Source organism: Dermacentor variabilis, chromosome 6, assembly GCF_050947875.1.
Source record: "Dermacentor variabilis isolate Ectoservices chromosome 6, ASM5094787v1, whole genome shotgun sequence".
NCBI lineage: Eukaryota > Metazoa > Arthropoda > Arachnida > Ixodida > Ixodidae > Dermacentor > Dermacentor variabilis.
This window is the reverse complement of record NC_134573.1, coordinates 114,466,748-114,487,430: the sequence shown is the minus strand read 5'-3', so window position 1 is coordinate 114,487,430 and position 20,683 is coordinate 114,466,748. Positions and strand designations below refer to the sequence as shown.

General features: G+C 43.3%; 1 protein-coding gene across 1 annotated transcript in view; it reads left to right on the top strand.

Moving 5' to 3' along the window:
• The window catches only part of hgo (homogentisate 1,2-dioxygenase), a 68,139-nt gene that overhangs the window by 31,961 nt on the left and 15,495 nt on the right, over nucleotides 1–20,683 (top strand). The window contains exons 11-13 of the mRNA XM_075695519.1: nucleotides 13,768–13,872; nucleotides 16,738–16,864; nucleotides 19,197–19,249. Of these exons, the coding sequence (XP_075551634.1) occupies nucleotides 13,768–13,872; nucleotides 16,738–16,864; nucleotides 19,197–19,249 (285 nt within the window). The remainder of the gene's footprint in view (nucleotides 1–13,767; nucleotides 13,873–16,737; nucleotides 16,865–19,196; nucleotides 19,250–20,683) is intronic.

Here is a 20,683-nt window from a genome sequence, read left to right as displayed (position 1 = left end):
GTGACAATTGCAAGTGTAGATGCGTGAAGCGATTAAGTTTTCCCATTCCTAAGTGACTGTCGATATTTCTTCAAGGATTCTGATGTTACTGGCATGACGGCCACTCCAAAAATGTATCATCCAGAAAAAGAACGCCCTTTCACTTACAATTCCATTATCATTATTTTTCGTGCTCACAGGAATATTAACATGCAATTAAACACTTCTAGAAAAACTGCAGTAGCAGAGCGAAAACACGAGAGCAACTTGCGCAATTCTGCACTAATATTTCGGTGCCCTTAATAGCCCAACAAAAAGTGGTGAAATGGAAGAAGCTGTTTGGATACATTGCTGAACAAACAGGGACGTGCTGTTGGACGAGCCTCTGCTGTACAATGGCATCAACATACAATTTGCATGGTGAATCCATAAAGAAGACTTATAGAGGCGAGATCACGTTGGAAGTTCTCAAACCCGAATTTCCACGTACCTTGCCTAATTCATTCAGAGGCTTACTAAGCTACTGATCTGCTTTCTAAGTGCATCCTCAAATACAGCTTGTAAGGCTGAGCCTATATATTAAGGGCTGGTGTCGTCAAAGCTGTAATTTCTTATCCAGAGCATACGCACTTGCAAACGCAGTCTTCAGTCTCCTCATGAATGTTTACGCGTCGCTGTCGCACGACCAAGATGTGAGCGTCTTTATCGAGCCATGATATCGCTGAAACTACGCTGTGACCTCGCAAAGTTGCTTCGTTCGGACGCAGCGAATAATCTAATCGCACCAGCAGAAGAGCGCCGATCGTCTCGCTCACGGTCCCGATTTGTGTACTGTACCCTCAGTGATGCAGCACAGACTGCGCCCCCCACCCCAAAATAAAATGCCCCGCACGAAACGTAGTAGTAACTACCCGCCTCACCGCTCTAGTTAGAGACCACAACGAAGCAGCAGCAAACAGGCGGTCATGCGAGCAAGCAAACCTGTCAGAATAAACGTTCAATTTGCGCGGCCACCCCATGCCCAATGAAAAGCGACCGGAAGTGACGGCCGACGCTGTACTACAGTGTAGCTGTACCATTACTTCGGCGCGCGGCAGGACGGGAAGGCGGAAGCTGCGCCATCATGCTCGTTTTCGCGTGCGTTCGCGTCGCGCGCTGTGCGAAGTAATTTTAAACGTGTGATTAGTTTTGCGCGCGGGGTAGAAGAAGATGTGGCCCATGCTTTGTGTATTACTCGTGCCCCACTTCAAAGCAAAGCTTTCGTACGCACTGGAAGATGGATCCACGAAGGCTGAAACGAGAAGTTGCAACGTGCCCGGTCGGTAGTACTGGCATGATGGAAACTTTCAGGCAAGTGCCCGTTTATTTGGTATTTGTTTTGTTCGCTTTAGAAATATCTCACTGTGATCTCGTAGCATAATTCATAATTCGCTAATGTAAGAGCAAGAGCAGCTGCACTCCTACTAGGGCAAGTTAACTACCTCGATCGCGTCCCGTGTGACTAATGTTTGTCAAATCTACATCGGGCGTGGTGCGCCTGCATAGTTACGCTTTGTTTCTCAGCACTTGAACGTTCATTGATGTGATTCTCTTGTGCGTTCAGCGCGGCTGCTTGTAATACGGTCGTTCGCACTTCAGTTAAATGTGGTCGACCACTTTTGCGTCGCGTAGAAAACGGACTGGCCTAGCCACCTTTCGAAGGAACCGGCGCGGTATTGGTTCTCCCTGATGCGGTCGCGTGCTGCTGTTGCTGCTTGCCGGACGCCTTCAGCATTTTTTCGGCTCGCTTTGTCTGTGCGTGTGCGCGTGCTCGCGCTCGGCTTGATTTGTGTGTGCGTGCGTGCGTGTGTGCGCTCAGCTCAGCTCGCTTTGTGTATGTGTGCGTGCGTGCGCTCGGCTCGCTGTGTGTGTGTGTGTGTGTGTGTGTGTGAGTGTGTGTGCGCGCGTGCGCGCGCGCGCGTTCAGTACATGCCGGTTTGTATGGGCCGGCGTGTTTGCGCGTGTCTAGTGCGTACGTGTTTTGTGAGTGTGTTGTCTGTGGGTCGCTGTGTGTGCGTGCACGTGTTAGCGTGTCTGCCTGCCTGCATGCATGTATGTGTGCTTGTTTGTGTTCATCAATGTGCGCGTGCGCGCTTTTGTGTCTGCGCTTTGAGAGTGCGTATACTTGTGTGTGCGTGTGGGTGCGTTTTGTGTGCGTGCGTGTGTATTGCATGAGGCCGGTAGAGTTTTACTCGCAATAAAACTCTTCCGATTTGGTGCAGCGAATGTTCCCGCCTGAAAGCCGAGTTTGGTTTCAAGCCACCCTGGACAACTGCTGTAGAGGCGCCGTTTCTCGGGAGGACCAGTGGGAAGGCGCCAAGTATACGCTTCGTCCTTTTTCCTCCCATGCACTGATAAATCAATAGCCTTGTTTTTTATTGTGAAAGGAACGGTACATCCAGAGCATAAATAAATGATTAAGAAATCTGGTAGTGTGTTTTAAAGACGTGGATTTCCCATTAGCCCACATTTCTTTTGATGCAGACAACCGCTGAAATTGTTAGCGGCAGGTTATTCGAGACGTTCTACGTATATAGCAATTGTCTTCAGGAGCTTTAATGAATTTTGAAAATTTGAAGCGTTGTGCTTTAGAGGTATCATATACAAGCTTTAGGTCTCCGAGTAATTTGCATGCCCTTCGAGAGCTGTCGCCTATAGCCCTATTGAAATTCGTAACTACAGTTTGGAGCACTGGGGAAGCTAGAAGGCTTGTCCTGGCTCTCGAGAAAGTGTTTAAGCTGGTGGTGTAGGTTGAGGAGTTTGGGGTTGGTAACACAAAGGATTTTTTATGCCTTAGCAGTAGGAGTGACACAGGATAAAAAAAATGTATGTGTGTCAAGCACAGGAAGCTGCTCATATTGTAGAAGCATGTGTGTGCGTGTGTGTGTGTGTGCGCCCATGCATGCGTGCGTGTGTGTGAATTCTCTCCTCAAAAGGGAGTATGTGTGTAAGTGAGCTATTTCATTGCTGGTCTGTTTGCCAAGAATTGGCAAGAAAACACAATAATCAATTTAACTTGAAATAATAAACTTCAAAGCATACTGGCGTACTGGCGACAGCAGCATACAAGCATGCAGCTGTGTGACAATCTTAATGCATGACTGCAACATCTGGAAGGAGGCTTGCTTCTTCAGTAAGCAGCACAAAGTCCATATTCTTGGCTTTTCTCGTTCAAACCAAAACGAGGCTCATTGCCAATGATCTTGTCTTTTGCTCTAATAGCATTTGTTTATCTTGTACTTAGAGCGTCGTTTCTCGCAGGTCATGCAGATGGTAGCAGCAATTTCACAATGCCCAGCCTTGGCGCCCCCCATCAAGAGCAAGCCACTTGCGTTCGCCTTCAGACAGATGGTTAATGTCTTCTTGAAAGCGGTTGAGAAGACAACATTGTAAGTAGATATAGTTGTGTAGTGTAATATAATAAGTCAAGTTATAATTTAACACTCAGGCTCCTTGGCCGCCTAAGCTTGATATGATGTGCAGTTGTGTGTGGTTGTAAATATTGCCGATGGTACAGTCCATACTGCAGGTATGACTGCTGATCCAAAGTATACATTTGCATTTTCTTGATGGTCTTTCATAATGAGAATTTTCTTTGTGCAAGAATATTCACAGAATGCCGGGGCATTGTAGCATCATATTCTTTATTGTGCATTCACTGCTAATTTCGTATGACCTTCCTGCTACCAATTTATTTGCAGGAAAGGAATATTTGTTTACTCTCTGCAATGAGCTTGTTATTTGCTCATTGCATTACACTCTTCTACCGTTAATTTATTCCCATATAATTACCAAAACGTTGAAATTTCAGCTGTTTTTATTTTGAATACAATATCAAAATCAAAATGCACCGGATTGCAATCTAGACTGCAAGGGATTTGAAGAAATGACAAGAAACCAGGACCTCTCGAGAGCGTTAAAAAAACGTTTCCGCGGGTAATGTGCCTAATTGTACTGAGCTAGCTGCTCACGAAAATTGCAAGCATATTTCATTTCACATAGTTTTGCAGGATATAGCAGGCCTATCATAGTCTCTGAGCACAACCTTACCTCATTTGCATCATGAAAATGTCTCGTGCTGAATTTGGGACAAGTTTTGAAAAATGAATGTATCATAATTTTGAAACTACACAAAGTATTGGTTGAGGCTAGACAGTTTTCAAACAACTTGACCATGTTGAACTTAGCCATTACAGGACGGAAAAAAAAACATGCACAGGAGCACTCATTCAATGATATGTGATGCTTGTGGTTATTTTCCACATGCAAAATGTACTTTTAAGCGAGAGAGGGCAGGTAGCCAATTTACAACCATTGTGACTCATGCGGGTAGTAGCAACACAGGATGAGAAATGGTTGTGTCTCTGAGGTTCATTGAATATGTGAAAACTCATATACAGTACACCCCCCCACCCCCTATGAGGGGTAACCGTGCAATATGTTTTGGGCAAGAAAAACGATTGTTCTAGGAGACAAGAAATTTCAGGCTCTAGTTGAGAGGCTACAGAAAGGACCATGTAAATAGTCACAGATTAACATAAACTGCATCGGAGTGGCATCACAGTTTAGAGCATGAAGTGGGAGCATGAGGAAGGATCATAAGTTTAAATAAGGGAATATCAGTGCATTGACAAGCTAACCCATTGAAAGAAGGGGGCGTGCTCTAAGAAAAATAGTTGATCACACATGCTAAATTTTCGAGGAAAGTATGCCAAAATGCCCATTCTTACTAAATTAATAAATAAGAAATACACGATAAATTTTAGGATGCAGAAAGTGTCTAATAAACTGCATTGTAGAGTTGGATATTGTTGGGCTGGATGCATGTATTTCAGGGCAAATGAGAATGCCAGTGGGGATTCCCTCATTTTCATTTTGTGTGCACACTCTGTAAAACAGTTCTCTTTGTCTCCTAGTGTAATAATGTTGTGTAAAAACAGTCATTTTTTAATGCCTTGTGCATTTAACTCTTAATGTGCCATATCCCGTAAGCTTCTCACCTGCAGTACTTATAAAGTGTAATGCAGATATATTGCAGATTTCATAATGTCAATTTTGTATTAAGGTCACATACACACTCTTGGACAAATGTCTGTTGTTGAGAGATGTCATTGGTAGTCTTTAAACTTTATTCACTCTTATTTTTTATGGTGAAAGGGCTACTGTAAATTTATGTTTTTGCTGCTGTATGTACCTTGTGTTCACAATGACATAGTGGTTTAGCATTCACAGTAACATGCAATTCCTTAATTTGCAAAATAGAAACTTCTCCTACCTTTCACTTGTCTTGCCCAGTTGCCTGAGCGGTGCATTCTGCCCAGTCACATTAATTATCATTTTTCCGCAAAGTACGTGTGTAATTGCACTGGCTGAATTCTCATGATTCTCTTCTTATTTTGCTAATGCAGGATGCAAGATTCCAGCAATGCCATGCGCTGCATTTATTGGTCAAGATGCTCAGAGAATGGAGTCCCTGCACCTCGGGGTTAACCGTGAACATTTCTTTTTCTTTTGGAAAGCTAAAGGCCATTTGCTGCATCACTTGCATTTTTGCAGCTCAGATGTGTACTATATTTTTCTAATTTTGAATCAATATTGGCTGTTCAGTATAAAAAATGACGTACAGCGTGAAGGACAAGGACTGCGAGAGACACACTCCACTGACTTTCAACAATATTTTATTGCGTTGCCACATCGTGTGTGTATACACAGAGGGGTCATGCACAGAAAATGAAAGCCAGTCGCAAGGGGTGTTCTAACAGCAAGTCATTGTAAAAAGAACATGGTCACTTGAAAAAAAAAAACATCACAATTTCTATCTGTTTAGATACAAAATTTCACTAGGGGTCAGCGTGATAGAGGGGCCACTAACGCACACACTACCCAGTTTTCTGGTGAAATCAGCTTCAATAATTTACCGGGTGAGCTGTGTCTCGCTGAAACTTCCGTATCTTAAAGAGGGGCATGCAGCCGCAGTCCCGGCAATGAATGCCCAAGTGGCCTTGAACAGTGTTATTGACGTTGTTATAGTGCTCTCTTAAACGATCATTTAGGCGCCTGCCTATCTGTCCAATATATTTACTGCCTCAAAATGGGAATTTGGGAAACCACATTCGTTGCACACATCGCAAAACATTTTCTGTGCCCGGCAGAGCAACAACTCTGATGTGATTCAGGTGCGTTTACACACTTACAGAGCCTTGCCAGCTTTTCCGGGGCTGAGAAAAGGACTGCGATTTCTGTAGGTTCCCTAATCTTTTTTAGCCTATGGGAGACATCATGAACATACGGTAGCACTGCAAACCTGTGTCTTTCAACCGGCTGGTTCCTTGACCGAGCACGCTCATCATGTTTTGTGCACTTCAGAAGCTGTTCCGCTATGCCTGAAATTAAGGCCAAAGGGTAGCCAACCCAAGAAAGGCAATCAGCCTGTGCAGCAACGCTATGTTGCATCTCGTGTGAGCAAGATTTATTGAAGCTGTTAAGGAGGCAAAGCTTTACAATATCTCATTTGACTTTGTTGGACAGACAGGCAGGCGCCTAAACATTTAGGAGAGCACAATAACAACGTCCATAACACTATTCAAGGCCACTTCGGCATCCATTGCTGGGACTGCGGCTGCGTGCCCCTCTTTGAAGGTACGGAAGCTTTAGCGAGACACAGGTCATCCGGGAAACTATAGAAGCAGATTTCACTAGAAAACTGGTTAGTGTGTGCGTTAGTGACCCCTCTATCGTGCTGACTCCTAGTGCAGTCTTGTATCTCAACAGATAGAAATTATGTTTATTTTTTTCAAAGGGCGATGTTAGTACAGTCACTTGCTGTTAGACACCCCTTGTGACTCATATTCTGCGCATGCCCGCTTTTGTACAAATACACATGATGTGGCAACATAATTAAATATTGTTGGAAGTCAGCGCAGTCTGTCATCTCTCGCAGTTCTTGTCATTCAAGCTGTACGTAATTTTATCTCATTAATTGCAAACTATCCCAAGAAACTACCCTTGTTCAGTATAATTATAATGTTTGATACGGCCATTTGCTGGCAAATGTTAACAGTGTGATATTTAACTTGAACTTTTGCATGACTGCCTATGCCTGTGTTCTTTTAGTAACCAGAGTATGGCTAATTTATTAAACCATATTTGCTAATTTGCATGCTCACATGCTATAGCATGCCTTAATCTTGAATTACTGCATCTAAGTGCAAATAATTTAGAAATTTACTATGTATTTTAAAACACTGTCCACATTTTGTGCTCAGCAAAATCGTTTAATCAACAGTGGTTTGTTTTTATCAGGCCTCCTACTGCACTTTGCACCCAGGCACTAGTAGATGTGGAATATGCACTCTTTTGATTTATAGTAAGAAAATAACCTATTTTCAAACTATATATTGTATATGTACCAGTGCCTTAGAGTTACAAAACAAAAATTTATAGAAACTGGTATTGTAGTTAGAAAAACCGCTACACAGCACCTTTAGCCCAGAGAACTCTCGTTTCACAAAAGAGGACAAACTATGTAGGCACTAAAAAATTCTACGTATTTTTTGTGCTCAAGTAATCTTGTTGGAAATAGAAAATTAGCAATAAGGCTTCTGGCATAAACTTCACTTAAAGCATGTCTATGCTTGGAAAGTATTGTTTCAGTCTGAAAAATGTTGGCCAGTTATGCTTTACATCGACTTTCCAAACTTTTCATAATGCTTTGCGATTACATTAGTGTACAAAATAACACGTGCCTTTCTTGTGCGTTTGCTCTGCATTTCAATTGCTTCCCTAATTCACCTTTGCAATATGCCTTTTTTTAAGGCATCAAAACTTGAATTTTCGTTCACTGGAGCCTAATACTAAAAATTTATTCGTTTATGTGGCCCAAAACACTGCGAATCAACCCAGGCTCTTTCAGTGCCGCTATACATAGTTTCTTCTCTAATAACAGATTTGATCAATACATATATTTTAGGTACCTTTGTGGGGAATGTACATGTTTTTGTACTTACCGATGTGTTTGGTGATTGTGCATGTTTATATTTCATGTGATTTATGTATATGTTGTACTTGTATATGTTGCAGCATGCAATAAATATATTTGCGTTTTCTTGAAAATGCAGCATATATCTTACCAGTCTGTGTTGCATATTATTTGGATATGGAAATCGTGATAACCTTGGTGTTGATATACATGCACAAAAGTGTCAAGTTTGCTAGGTTGTATTTGTGCAGCGAAGACAGGTTTTCCAATATACACCATGAATTACTAATATGTAATGTGATCCACACGTATAGGTGTTGTGTATGCCCATCGAAGCTTCAAGGCCGGCTGTTCGACAGTGCGTTTGGTAGCCGAACTTGAACCTTCTGGCACACGCAATAGTTGCGTGAGGATCGCTGTACATAGTAGTAATTGAAGGCGTGTACTGCCGAATCTGCCTTCCATACACGCTAGAAATAAAAGGGTGTACACCCTTCCAACGCCCACACAGATGGGTGTTAATTTGGACGAGCACCCTTACACCCTAAATTTATTTTGCTGGACACCCTTCCTTTAGGGTGCTATAGTGGCACCCCAACTGTAGGGTGTAGACAACAGCACCCTTAGGGTGTTCGTCTGGCGACAAACTGATTTACACCCTTAAGGGTGTTAAAATGTTTAGTGTGTACGTTATGGCTCGTTGGCAGAGTGATCACAGCGATAGGGAAAGAAGGCGCTGTTCCTGTCATCGTCTGTGTCCTATAATTTTGTTACTGTTTCAAATGTTTTACTGTCAGAGACACCGTATAACGTAGGGCTAAAGCTAACGTAGCCCACCGTGCCTCGAACGCTGAGAGTACTAAAGTTATTCTTGACGTAGTAGTTCTGCGGAAACCCGCAAGGTGGAGAGAAGTAATGAATAAAGGGAAAATCGGACATCCACCCGTTCGTAGCAATTGCTACAAAGGAAACCCATACGGGTTCCTCGAAAGAAAAGCCTCAAAGTTGAAGAAAAATTCGTCCTGGTCCGGGACTCGAACCCGGGACCACCGCCTTTCCGGGGCAGCCGCTCTTCCATCTGAGCTAACCAGGCGGCTAGCAGATGGCAGAGCGAAGTCGAATTTGTCGACAACACGAAGCAAAGGCATCTTCAACTTTGAGGCTTTTCTTTCGAGGAACCCGTATGGGTTTCCTTTGTAGCAATTGCTACGAACGGGTGGATGTCCGATTTTCCCTTTATTCATTACTTCTCTCCACCTTGCGGGTTTCCGCAGAACTACTACGTCAAACTCTTGCCTTTGCTTCGTGTTGTCGACAAATTCGACTTCGCTCTGCCATCTGCTAGCCGCCTGGTTAGCTCAGATAGTAGAGCGGCTGCCCCGGAAAGGCGGTGGTCCCGGGTTCGAGTCCCGGACCAGGACGAATTTTTCTTCAACTTTGAGGCTTTTCTTTCGAGGAACCCGCATGGGTTTCCTTTGTAGCAATTGCTACGAACGGGTGGATGTCCGATTTTCCCTTTATTCATAAAGTTATTCTTGCGCACCATTCTTATAAAATGCCGCAGCGCTGTCCACAGTGTATTGAGGTTTAAAGGGGCATTCTCTAACTATCAAATAAACCGAAGTATGGCTGTACTTTAACAAAACCAAATTTGCTTGACTAATACTGGAGCCTCACCTGAGCTATGCGAACATTTCTGAATGCAGAAAAAAAGAACAATAAGTCTCCTGGTTCTGCTATGAGGGTCGAAATCCAGCAACGAGCAAGACATTGCCGAGCCGGTTATAATCTGCTGTGAAGCGTATTTTCCGCCACGTCATTTCCCGGAAAAAGGGGGAAACAACGTCGGCGCTTGCTTTGCACTAAAGTGAAACTTTAAGCAAAAATAATGAAAAAATGAGAGCTAGAATGACCATTATATCACACACGACTAAGGAACCGAGACGAACACGTGTAGTTTGATACTACTCTCAGGGGTACGTGCACATTCTGCTGCGAATAGTGTGCAGTTTGTATCTCACCATATTGGTCCACCGCGCAAATTTCAGTGTGTCGTTTAGTATTTTCTTTTTGTAACTGGGGGAGGGTCTTAGCTTTTTTGTATGAAAAATTTGTAGACATGAATTACTCGCTGTTGCCTACCACCTTGATATACCTTGGATGTGGGCTTTTACCCAAAAGCACCCTTACAATTTAAGGAGTACCTCTAGTCTTTCTTTTTTTCTTTTCTGCAGCAAAATAATGATAAAAAGCTGCAGCAGAGTCGTAAAAGAACAGCAACTTACCTTCTACAACTAACAACTTCTCACGAATCGTTGAAACTGAACTACAGTGTCCCTGACGGCCCGATGAGGAGCTCCTGATGCCAGAACACCAAACGAATCAATCGATAGTGTGACAGCGACCATTCACGGTGGAGTCGTCAGAGCCCATAAATTTCGTATGTTGTTGGTCTCAGTGGTCGATGACGGCACACACCCCACCAAAACGGAAGGGAACACCCGGTTTCTGTTCAACACCAATAGTTTCCTTGTATGTGCTTGTAACGAAAAAAAGTTCTATGCGTGAAATTCTTTAACAACAACACTAAAAACAGTGAGCGACGCCTAGAACAGTGGTCATGGACAAACTAATAATAGAACAGGTGTGGTATATACTGTTCAGATAACAGTAACTTTTTCTTTCCTTCAAACGCTTCAAACGGCGACGGCGGCTGCATAATAATGCTCATCATAATCACCACCATGAGATTCTGACTTACACGTTTGCTAGAACCGCTGTTCGAACGCAGATCAAGTGTTGCCTTTCATATTGCCGGGGAGCGTACACGTCTGCTATGTTAACAGTCTACGTGAAATGACACTCCAGTCTTATTTATTTATTTTCTTAAAGTGCCCAAGAACAGCTTTACACCTTAATATTGGTGCACTTGTGTTGCACAAAGAACATAAAACCGAAAAACAAAACAGAATATTTCAAACAAGAGTGGTACAAAGTGCAACAAAAATTTAATTATTCAGTGAAAGAAGTCAGATAATGAGCAAATAGTAGAGCTGAATATATCAAGATCATCACGCAAGTTATTTTGTTGTGTAATAAGACGTGTTATATAGCGTTTGAGGTGCAAGAGGAATTCACGTAGAAGATGCTAGGATTACGCAGGTTAGGGCGAGGCACGCAGAACGTTACGGCTGACAGTAACCGCGAACAGTAGAAGTGAATTAGTTTACACAAAAATAAATAATCATGACATTTCTGCCTTACTTCTAGGGGTCTGATATTAAACACGCGCAGTACACGCTCATGGGCATAAAATATACGGCGTCCGAGAAATCGATCGTACTGGATACGAATGAGACGTCGCTGAACACATTCACTTTTTGCAACATTGGTCAAATTAATACAGTTCTATAGAACATAACTAAACTCTAACTTCGAGCGGACGAAAGAAGAATACAAGAGAATAACGCAGTTCACATTCGTAAACGTTTTAGTCATCCTTGATATGAGGTCCAACTTCCTGTAGGATACATAACCGATGCTTGTTCGAAACTTCTGCGAAAGTTAGCAGGGAGTAAACCAATATTCCTAAGTCGTGCGTAAAACCCGCTCTATTCAAAGGAATGTTGTCAGGTGAGTATTCGTATAGTAAAGCGCACATTTTGCGATTAAAGGAAGCAACAAGTGTCTTAGTTCGATTAATGCGCAATAAGTTGGAAGCACACCACTCCGCAACAGAATTAACGTCTTCCTGTAACAATTCACAATCCTGCCCTGATTATATTTCACGGTAAAGTTCAATATCGTCAGCGTATATAAGAAGAGACGCGAATAACGCAAACATTTTTCAAGGTTATTAACAAAGATATTAAAAAATAATGGGACTAAGATCAGCCCTTGCAGAACACCGGAAGCTAACTCATAAGTTAAAGAGCACTTAGCGCCAACGCGAACATAATTTAACCGAGTTGACTGGTAGTCTTTAATAAGCGTGCATAGGCTAGTACTAAGGCCGTAACTCAAGAGTTTATGGACAAGAAGATCGTGAGAAAAAACATCAAATGCTTTTGACAAGTCGAAGTATACGGTGTCTGTGCCCGGTTAGCAACAGCGGGTTATGCAGCATCAAGAAAAGAAACAAGGTTTGTTTCTACAGACTTACCACGAAGAAAGCCAGTTTGGTATACACTAATCTTATGCCCAAAGAAAAGCGACAGACGTGTAAACATAGCCATTTCTAATACTATTGCAAACGGAGACAAGAGTGACACGGGGCGATACTTTTTGACGTCGCTCATGCTGCCACTTTGATGAACTGGCACAACTATTGCATTCTTCCAACAAGAAGGAAAGACACTTGTTCGCAAACCCATGGTTAAAAATGTCCGTAAGGAGAGGAACAAAAATAGACCGGCCTTTGAGAACAAAACTTGGTATGCGGTCGTAAGCAAGAGAATGCTTTGGTTTCAACTTACTTACGGCCGCCGCGATATCGTGTTCTGCAAAACTTGAAATGTTGAAATGGTCAGTGAAGCTATCCTGACAGTCACCATAGTTAGGAGCATGCACTGTATTTAGAAAAAACTGAGGAAAAATGTTCAGCGAATGCATTGGCGATGTTGTCGCAGTTTTTAAGAATGCCGCAGGAGATGTATGATTTATGACATTAATCTCACCCCGCTCAGAACTGCGATCTTTTACATAGGACCAGAAACATGTTGGATCTCATTTTACGCGCGCTTCGACAAACTTAACGTATGCATCACTGTCTCTGCGCATTACGCATTTCACCTGGCTTCGCAAGACACTAAATTTTTCGTACCAATGATTGAGTTGTCTTGAACTTCCTATGGCGCCTTAGCTCTTTACGAAGTAGACCACGTAATTCCTCAGAAAACCACGTAGGATAGCGAGCAGGACGAAACTCCTTGCAGGGAATGAAGGCTTCCAAAGCACATTTTACATTATCAGCAAGGATGCTAACTGCTTTGTTGATATCTGTAACACGGTATAATTCAGACCAGTCGGCATCATTCAAGTAGTGGCAAAGACCTAGATAATCGTGGTTTGGAAAAACAAATGAGCGAACAGGCTCACTCAACACATGAGTCGCCTCCAGAAAAATTGCAAATTCGAGCGGAACATGCCAATGGTCAACAGGAACCAAACCGCTAACAGCAACAGGAAAATCAGCAACGCAGAAATTAGCCAGAGTCATATCTAAAACATTCCCAGCGGAATTTGGAAACGTATTAAACTGCGTTAATCCAAGAAATCTGATAAAGAAGAACAGCGCATCGCAGCGAGGGGATGATAAAGGCACGGATGTCGTGCGTGAAGGATCCCAAACGATAGACGCAACATTGAAATCGCCAGCTACAAGGACATTATATCTGGCAACATCACTAACTTCAACTAGGTTAGTCACATGCCCAGAAAACTGCACGTTACTCATCTTAGGAGGGAAGTAGGCTGCGCAGAAGAACAAATTCTGGCAGCTTTTAACATGAATTTCAACCCATACAGTCTCTGGTACGATCTCAACGTCCGCACGCCTTATAATGCTAATATTGTTCCGGACGGCAACTAGCACGCCACCACCATATTTAAAGCGTGCATCATACACGCGGCCACACCTATGAACTGTGTATTCCGGTGGAAAGTAAATCTTGGAGAGTAAGTCCAAGAATTAGTAATGAAGCATGAGGAATTGTAATGAAGTAATGAAGAATTGTAGTAATGCAGCCTTTTTCTTCTTTCCTCCTTTTCAGAACCACTCGCCCTTCGACGTGGTGGCGTGGCACGGAAACTACGTTCCCTACAAGTACGACCTGGCCAAGTTCAACACCATCAACACAGTCTCCTACGATCACTGCGTGAGTCATCAGTTTTTCGTTGAACGTGTTACCGCCGCCACCTTCAACGTCACGTGTCTGCTGCTTCCTCCACTATACCCTGACGCGCAAGCAGCGTTAGCAGCAGAGCTTAGCTTTTCGATGCCCAGCGATACTCGAGGCACTTCAAGGCGGCACTTAAAGTACAGGTACGTACAAGTGCCCCGTCACCCGGAGGTACTTAAATGACAAGTATTTTACAGAGCGGTAAGTCCCGGGACCTCGGCCTCGTGCGTCTGCAACGTGCAGAGCCACAAAAGCACTGCTATGCTTCTTGAGACCAACCAGCTTGTGTGACCATCTGTGATAACTTAAGGACGAACGCTTGATTGTGCGTACGTACGTGGTGCCCATTGTGCACTTCCCTCCGCCTCATTTCCCCTTCCTCAGTGCAGGCAGCCGACCGGGCTCGGCGTAGTTAACCTCCCTGCTTTTTCCTTATGCTACTTTCTCGTTCCCTGTTTCAAGAGCAACAACACAAACATAGTTTTTTTCGCCTCCTATGGAAGCCAGGATAAAAAAAAAAGTTTACTATTTACTTCCGAAAATTAGGAATGATGGCACCAGCGTAGTCGTTGACCCTGTTTCAAAAAAGGCGTGTGCCAGCCGGAAAGCTTTTAATCCGCGTAAACATACGTGCCTGTTTCGACGTGAAGCGTGTCAACATACGTGCTGCAGTTTGTTGACACGCTTCCGTTTGAGACACGAAGAAAAACGAAGTAATAAGATATCCTAAAAACGATCAGGCTAAGCTCCGATCTGAATACTGATTCTAACGATCAGGATAAGCTCTGAATAGCCATTATAAACGGTGATATAAACACATTTCGCTCGTGCATAATAATGACTCGTTGCAGAGCAGAAAAAAAATCCCACATGTGGTGGCTGCAAAACTAGTGATACTTTTTATTTCTCACACAGCTTCGGCCATAGATTATGGCTGCGTAAGTACTGGATGTGAATCTGTGCGGGAAGGCGTTAGCTTGGCTACAAGCATCCGCTGCTCTGTTTTTTAGCCACTTGCATGTGTAGCGTTGCTGACGTAAACTCAACCCAGCCACAATGAACTTTGCTGCCATTCGTCGAGGTAAATTATATGTGGCTGATTGCGGGAGTAGTGCTGTGTATCTAATGCCAGTTGCGCAACGCGGCTTGTTGACTGATTAGCTGCATGTTAAAGCCTCCGAGCATTATATGGAGCAATGAAACATTGATCACTGACGCGCTTCGCCACACAGTTTCACAGCGAAGCTGTTAAGGGATATTTTCCCCACTATAGTCTCTGAATGTAGAAAACAATCCCGAAGATAGTGCAATGTCGGGCCGACCTGCGGCGGAGGTGCAATTCGCCATTAAGGGGCCCACATGCACAGCTTCGCTGGTCATCCGTCTTCACAGATTGGAAGGGCACTGAGTTTCTTGAAGGACAGATGACAGAAAAGCAATTGGCGTTTTGCGGATTCTTTGTAACTCTACAGACGTTGCCCACCAGATCGCTCCTGTTCCGCGGTTCTTGTGTGGGCTGTGAAATTACTATAAACTGTTAAATGGGAAACGTAGCTTATTAGTGAGTGTTGCGCACGTTCTGCTTTTCGCTGTGGTGTTCAATATTGTTTTGTTTCGACAAAACCGTCTTCTCTATTTCACTTGCACTGGCTGTCGGAGCTTTGGAAAATTTGCTCCGGTATATGCCAGATGTGTCCACATCAGCTACAAGCATTTTGTGCCACACGTAGCCCTTAACGCTATCGCGTTAAAAAGGTAAATCGGGTTCGCGCCACCTATTTTGGACTAGATAACCTGTCGTGTGACGTCGGCGCTGGCTGATTTACAGAGCGCGCCACAGAGGGAGGCCACGTGGGTATTACGCAAACTGGTTCGTTTTGGAGCGGGCGGCTCAAATTGAAGATCAGCAATGGAACCTTCATTGCCGGTCCTTCACACATCAAAATCATATTAGTGGCAAACACAAAACTATGATATAATTCTAGACCAATTATCTGTCGGGTCTAATCTGACTGAATATTTTTTTCCTTGGTGCCCTTTTAAAGCTAAACTTTCTTTGCAAACCCTCCCTGGCTTCGCTGACCGTGGCTGCTGGGGCTGTCTCGCCGAGAAGAGGACGCACATGAGCACTCGTTTCCATCGGGCCAAAGAGGAAAAAAAAAGAATGAAACGAGCCAATAATAGTCGGCTTTTTCGCGGTCTTCCGCATTCGTACTTCCCTCCGCCATGCGCCTCTCCTCACCATTCTTCTCACCGTAAGAATCAAAGATCGCCTTTGTCCTCCAGACACGACTGTGTCGACGTTACACTGCGTGCATTGCCTAGAACTTCCGTTTGAATTTCGGCAAAGCGTATACGAACGGTGCAGTGGATATAAACCTCAATATTTCTTGACATTGGAGTTGTGACCTGTGCGGTGTATGAACATAAGCATTCCACGAGATCTGAGGTTGCATGGGATAAAAGTGAGCATAAACGTACCCACCGCATTTAGTTTTATAGAACTTAATTGAGCCCTTCACGAAAGCATCACTTCACGTAGATTCAAACATGTGCGTTGGAACTGCATAATTTTAATAAATATAACAGCTATAAACTGGCATATATTTAGAAGCAGAAATAACGCGGGAATCGCCACATTGGCCTCTCTTCGTGTGTCTCTCGTTTTCACTCTTTGTCTCTCCTTCATATGGTAGCCAACTTGGCAACCTCTTTCGGTTACCCTTTCTTATTTACCCCTATTCGTTTTCTCTCTCTCCATCTTTCTAAACTTCCGCAAAGTGCTTGTTGTCAGCATCTTCGCCTGACTGGGCACTGATCTCTTACCCCTCGGCAATGTAGGACCCGTCCATCTTCACGGTGCTGACTTGCCCTTCGACCAAGCCGGGCACGGCCATCGCCGACTTCGTTATCTTCCCGCCGCGCTGGTCGGTGGCCGAGAACACCTTCAGGCCGCCCTACTATCACCGTGAGTGTGCTTCGTGGATCAGGCCTACACGTATGCGCAGAACGCGCTCACGTGCATATCGATGTAAGGCTCCGTGCAACGGGGAAAAGAAAAAAAAAATATATTTTTCGTATGTGCAAGCAGCGTGGAAAAAATAGTATATATATATATATATATATATATATATATATATATATATATATATATATATATATATATATATATATACTTTTTTTCAAGCTGCTTGAACTACGGCACATACGCTAGCACGTATATTTAAGTAAAAAATTTGACTAGGGTTTGCTGTGTTTAAAAGAGAAAGTGGAGATCTATAGTGGCTATAAAATGCACATTTTACTTTTATTAGATAAATTGTTTTTACGAAGATTCTTGAAACTAGCAGCATTTGAGAAAAGATCCGTACCAAGTTTACAACTGTGCAACTAATCAATAATATACGATATTAAAATTCCGCAAGCTGCACCTTCTGAGTCATCTAAGGCGTACAACATAGCGTATCACATACCTCTCCGAAATGTATCACTGATTTATGAGTAGTATCATAAGAAGCCAACAAACACTGACACCGAGGACGACATAGGGGAAATTGCTTGTGCTTAATAAATGAAATAAAGAAACGATAAATTAATGAAAATGAAAGTGAATGAAAAAACAACTCGTTCATTACATAACGAGGTCTCGAATCCGGCAACATTGATGCCTTCAGGTAGCATGTGTGGGTTTATTGACCGGTTGGCTTCACCCAAAAAGGTCACGTTCCCGTGACGCCTGCAGCAGAAAGGATGTTTACGTCTGCCGCCAAGGTCTGTGAGTGGTGGCGCTAACTAACACTCACACTACTACTGCTACTGCTAGGAAACTAGGTTCCTAGGTTCTACTAGGAAACATAAATACTCAAGAAAGTGGATGAGGAAACGGCGCCGTGGTAGCTCGATTAGTAGAGCATCGCACGCGAAATGCGAAGGTTGTGGGATCGTTCCCCACCTGCGGCAAGTTGTTTCTTCATCCACTTTCATTTGCATTGATTTATCGTTTCCTTATTTCATTTATTAAGAACAAGTAATTTCCCCTGTGTTGTCTTCGGTGTCAGTGTTTGTTGGCTTCTTATGATATGACTAATAAAGATCGGGCCCCTTTCTTCTCCCTTTCCTCGTTCCCCTTTCCCCTTTCCTCGTTCCCCTTTCTTCTCGTTGATTTGTGAGTGGGACATTTGCAAAACCCTCGTAAACACTCTAACAACTTCATGTAATTTGGGAGCTCATATAAAATATTCGTCAACTTTAAGTGCTTTATCATATGCATTCTACATAATGTCCATATCCGTTTTTGGTGCAGAATTACGAATTCGTAGAATTTGTGCTTGCATGTATTGGTGAATGTTACCAATTTCTGTCATTCTTTTGCAAAATGGTATGAGGTTCCAAGTCAACATTCTACTTTATACAGTTGCTAGAACTTAATCTTTTCTCTCAAGTGCGGCAAATTTTCATTAACGTTAATCAGTTATCCTATACGAGCAATTCTGCGTTTTTACGTGCCTTTAAGTAGGGAAATTCGCATTTGTAATTACCCGATCGCACGCGCAATGCGAACACGTGGGCATCGTTGCCAACCTGCGCCAAGTTGTTTTTTTTATCCACTTTTAATGCCATTAATTTATCACTTCTTTTATTCAATTAATAAGTACAAGTAATTTTCCCTGTGGTTTCCTTAGTGTCTTTGTTTGTCGGCTTCTCATGATATGATTAATAAACATCGGGCCCCTCGGTTAAACTCCTTTCTTCTCGTTCTTGCATGGCTGATCATTTTCGCGCTAAAGCTGTCCTAAATTAGCTATTGAGGAATTTTTGAAACTCAGCATTATCTTCTCGTGGGCTTAGCGACCCTATATCATGAGTGAAACAAAAATATTTACATATTAATGTTTTCAGGTCTTTGGGAAGCGGTTCTCGCCCGACAAAGGTCCTTTTGGCATTTTCTCACGTCAAAGAGGACTTTGCTTCGCGTATCTCTCTGATTGCAGCGTGTTTCTTTTTCTTGGTTGTTTCTTTCCTTCTTTCATAAATTAATGTTCATTCAGTTTTTTTTTCAGTTTCGATATTCTTTACTTCTATGTTCTTTATCTTTGACATTTTATTAGCATTATATTTTTTACCCTATTCACCTGAAATAGCATGCCACGCATATGGCTTTAGGCTAACAGCTCCAGCTCTTGTAAGAATGGTTCTCATGCTCCCATTTCGCCTAAATGTTTCTCTATTATTTACTTCATGAGAGACAATCGAGTAAGACATGTTTGCACAGTTTGCGCTTTCCTGTCCTCTATACCCAGGCAACTGTATGAGCGAGTTCATGGGTCTCATCACGGGCAAGTATGAAGCCAAGGTAGGCGCTCTTTCTCGTTTTGCTTTGCTGAGAGTTTGTTTAAATGTTCAAATCAAAAACGAAATCAAGCATTCATACCTCCCGCGCTGGCTTAGTGGATACGTCGTTCTGCTGCGTAGCACGGGGTCGAGGGTTCAATTCCCGCCCACTGTGGCCATATTCCGATGGGGGCCTGACTGCAAGAACGCTTATGCATCGTGCTTCAGTGCGCCAGAATAAATAAAAAAAAACATCGAGTAGTCAAAATTAACTCGGAGTACCCCGTTACGGTGTCCCTCATAACCCAATGTGCAGCATTGGGACGTTAAACGCCACAATTCATTTTGTAACGAGTTATTTAGCGTTCCAAAGCGACGACATGGAGGTAAGGGGAATCGTATTGTGGAAGTCTGCAAATTAGCATTGGGGCCCCTTGCGGCTGTTCTCAATACGCGTCGATGCTTCTTTCTACAGTTGGCTTTCGTCTTTTAATTTTTCTTGGTGGTGTTGTCAACGTAGAGAGCTCGTACCTTTCACGAACGCACCAGCATCGTTTGATATCACCCAAGAAAAACCCTAAGCGTCTGGGCCTGAGCCCGTTTAGATTGTACGGAGTTTAGTTCTGCAAGTATTGGTCAGCACTGGAACGCTGCTTCGCAAATATCCGAGAAATAGCCTTCTCGGACAAAAGTACCCCGTGCAATGGTTAATTTGACGATGTCTCTTCTGGTCGAGAGGGAGCACGTTGAACGAAAGAAATAGTGAAAACACCGACTAAAAAAGGATAAGTTAAAAAACTGTTCAGACGTTCGGCTTCTGTACAGAAGCCCTCTTCACAGAAGGCTTCCGGAAGGTATGTGAACAAATAAGATGTGGGCCGTCAGGTGCTTAGTCAGGTGGGCCACACAGGGACCCAAAACAGGGTCACAATGAATAATTACCCCTAAAAGTATGCGCTTCCTAACGTGAGAGAACCTACGTCGGGACGTAGGAGAAACACGTACAGTGCACATTTTTCTTGCGCGATATTGAGCCCTTATTCGCTTGTATACATTGCTATTGAAATCGCACCTTTTTGAAGCCTCGCACGCAACCTAAGACACGTCACACCAGTTGCACACATGCAGATATCATCGGCGCACATTGACAACTTGACCGCATCTGATAGCCGTTACATGAGGGCAATGAGTACAAGCTTGTAGAGTGCGTTGCCTGATACACAACCTTGATGAACTCTGCTGCACGTGTTGTGTCCATAAATGGGACCGTCTTCGGTGTCAATAAATATCGTATATGTGTAAGTAACTGCGTGTCCAAGGATGAACTCGACCGCCGAGAACAACTAGTTCGAGAACCTCAAGTATGGCGTCGTGAGCAACATTGTCATACGCTCCTTTTATACAACGAGGATGGCGACATATAATTGTTTACACAGTCATGTGATGTTCAACGTAA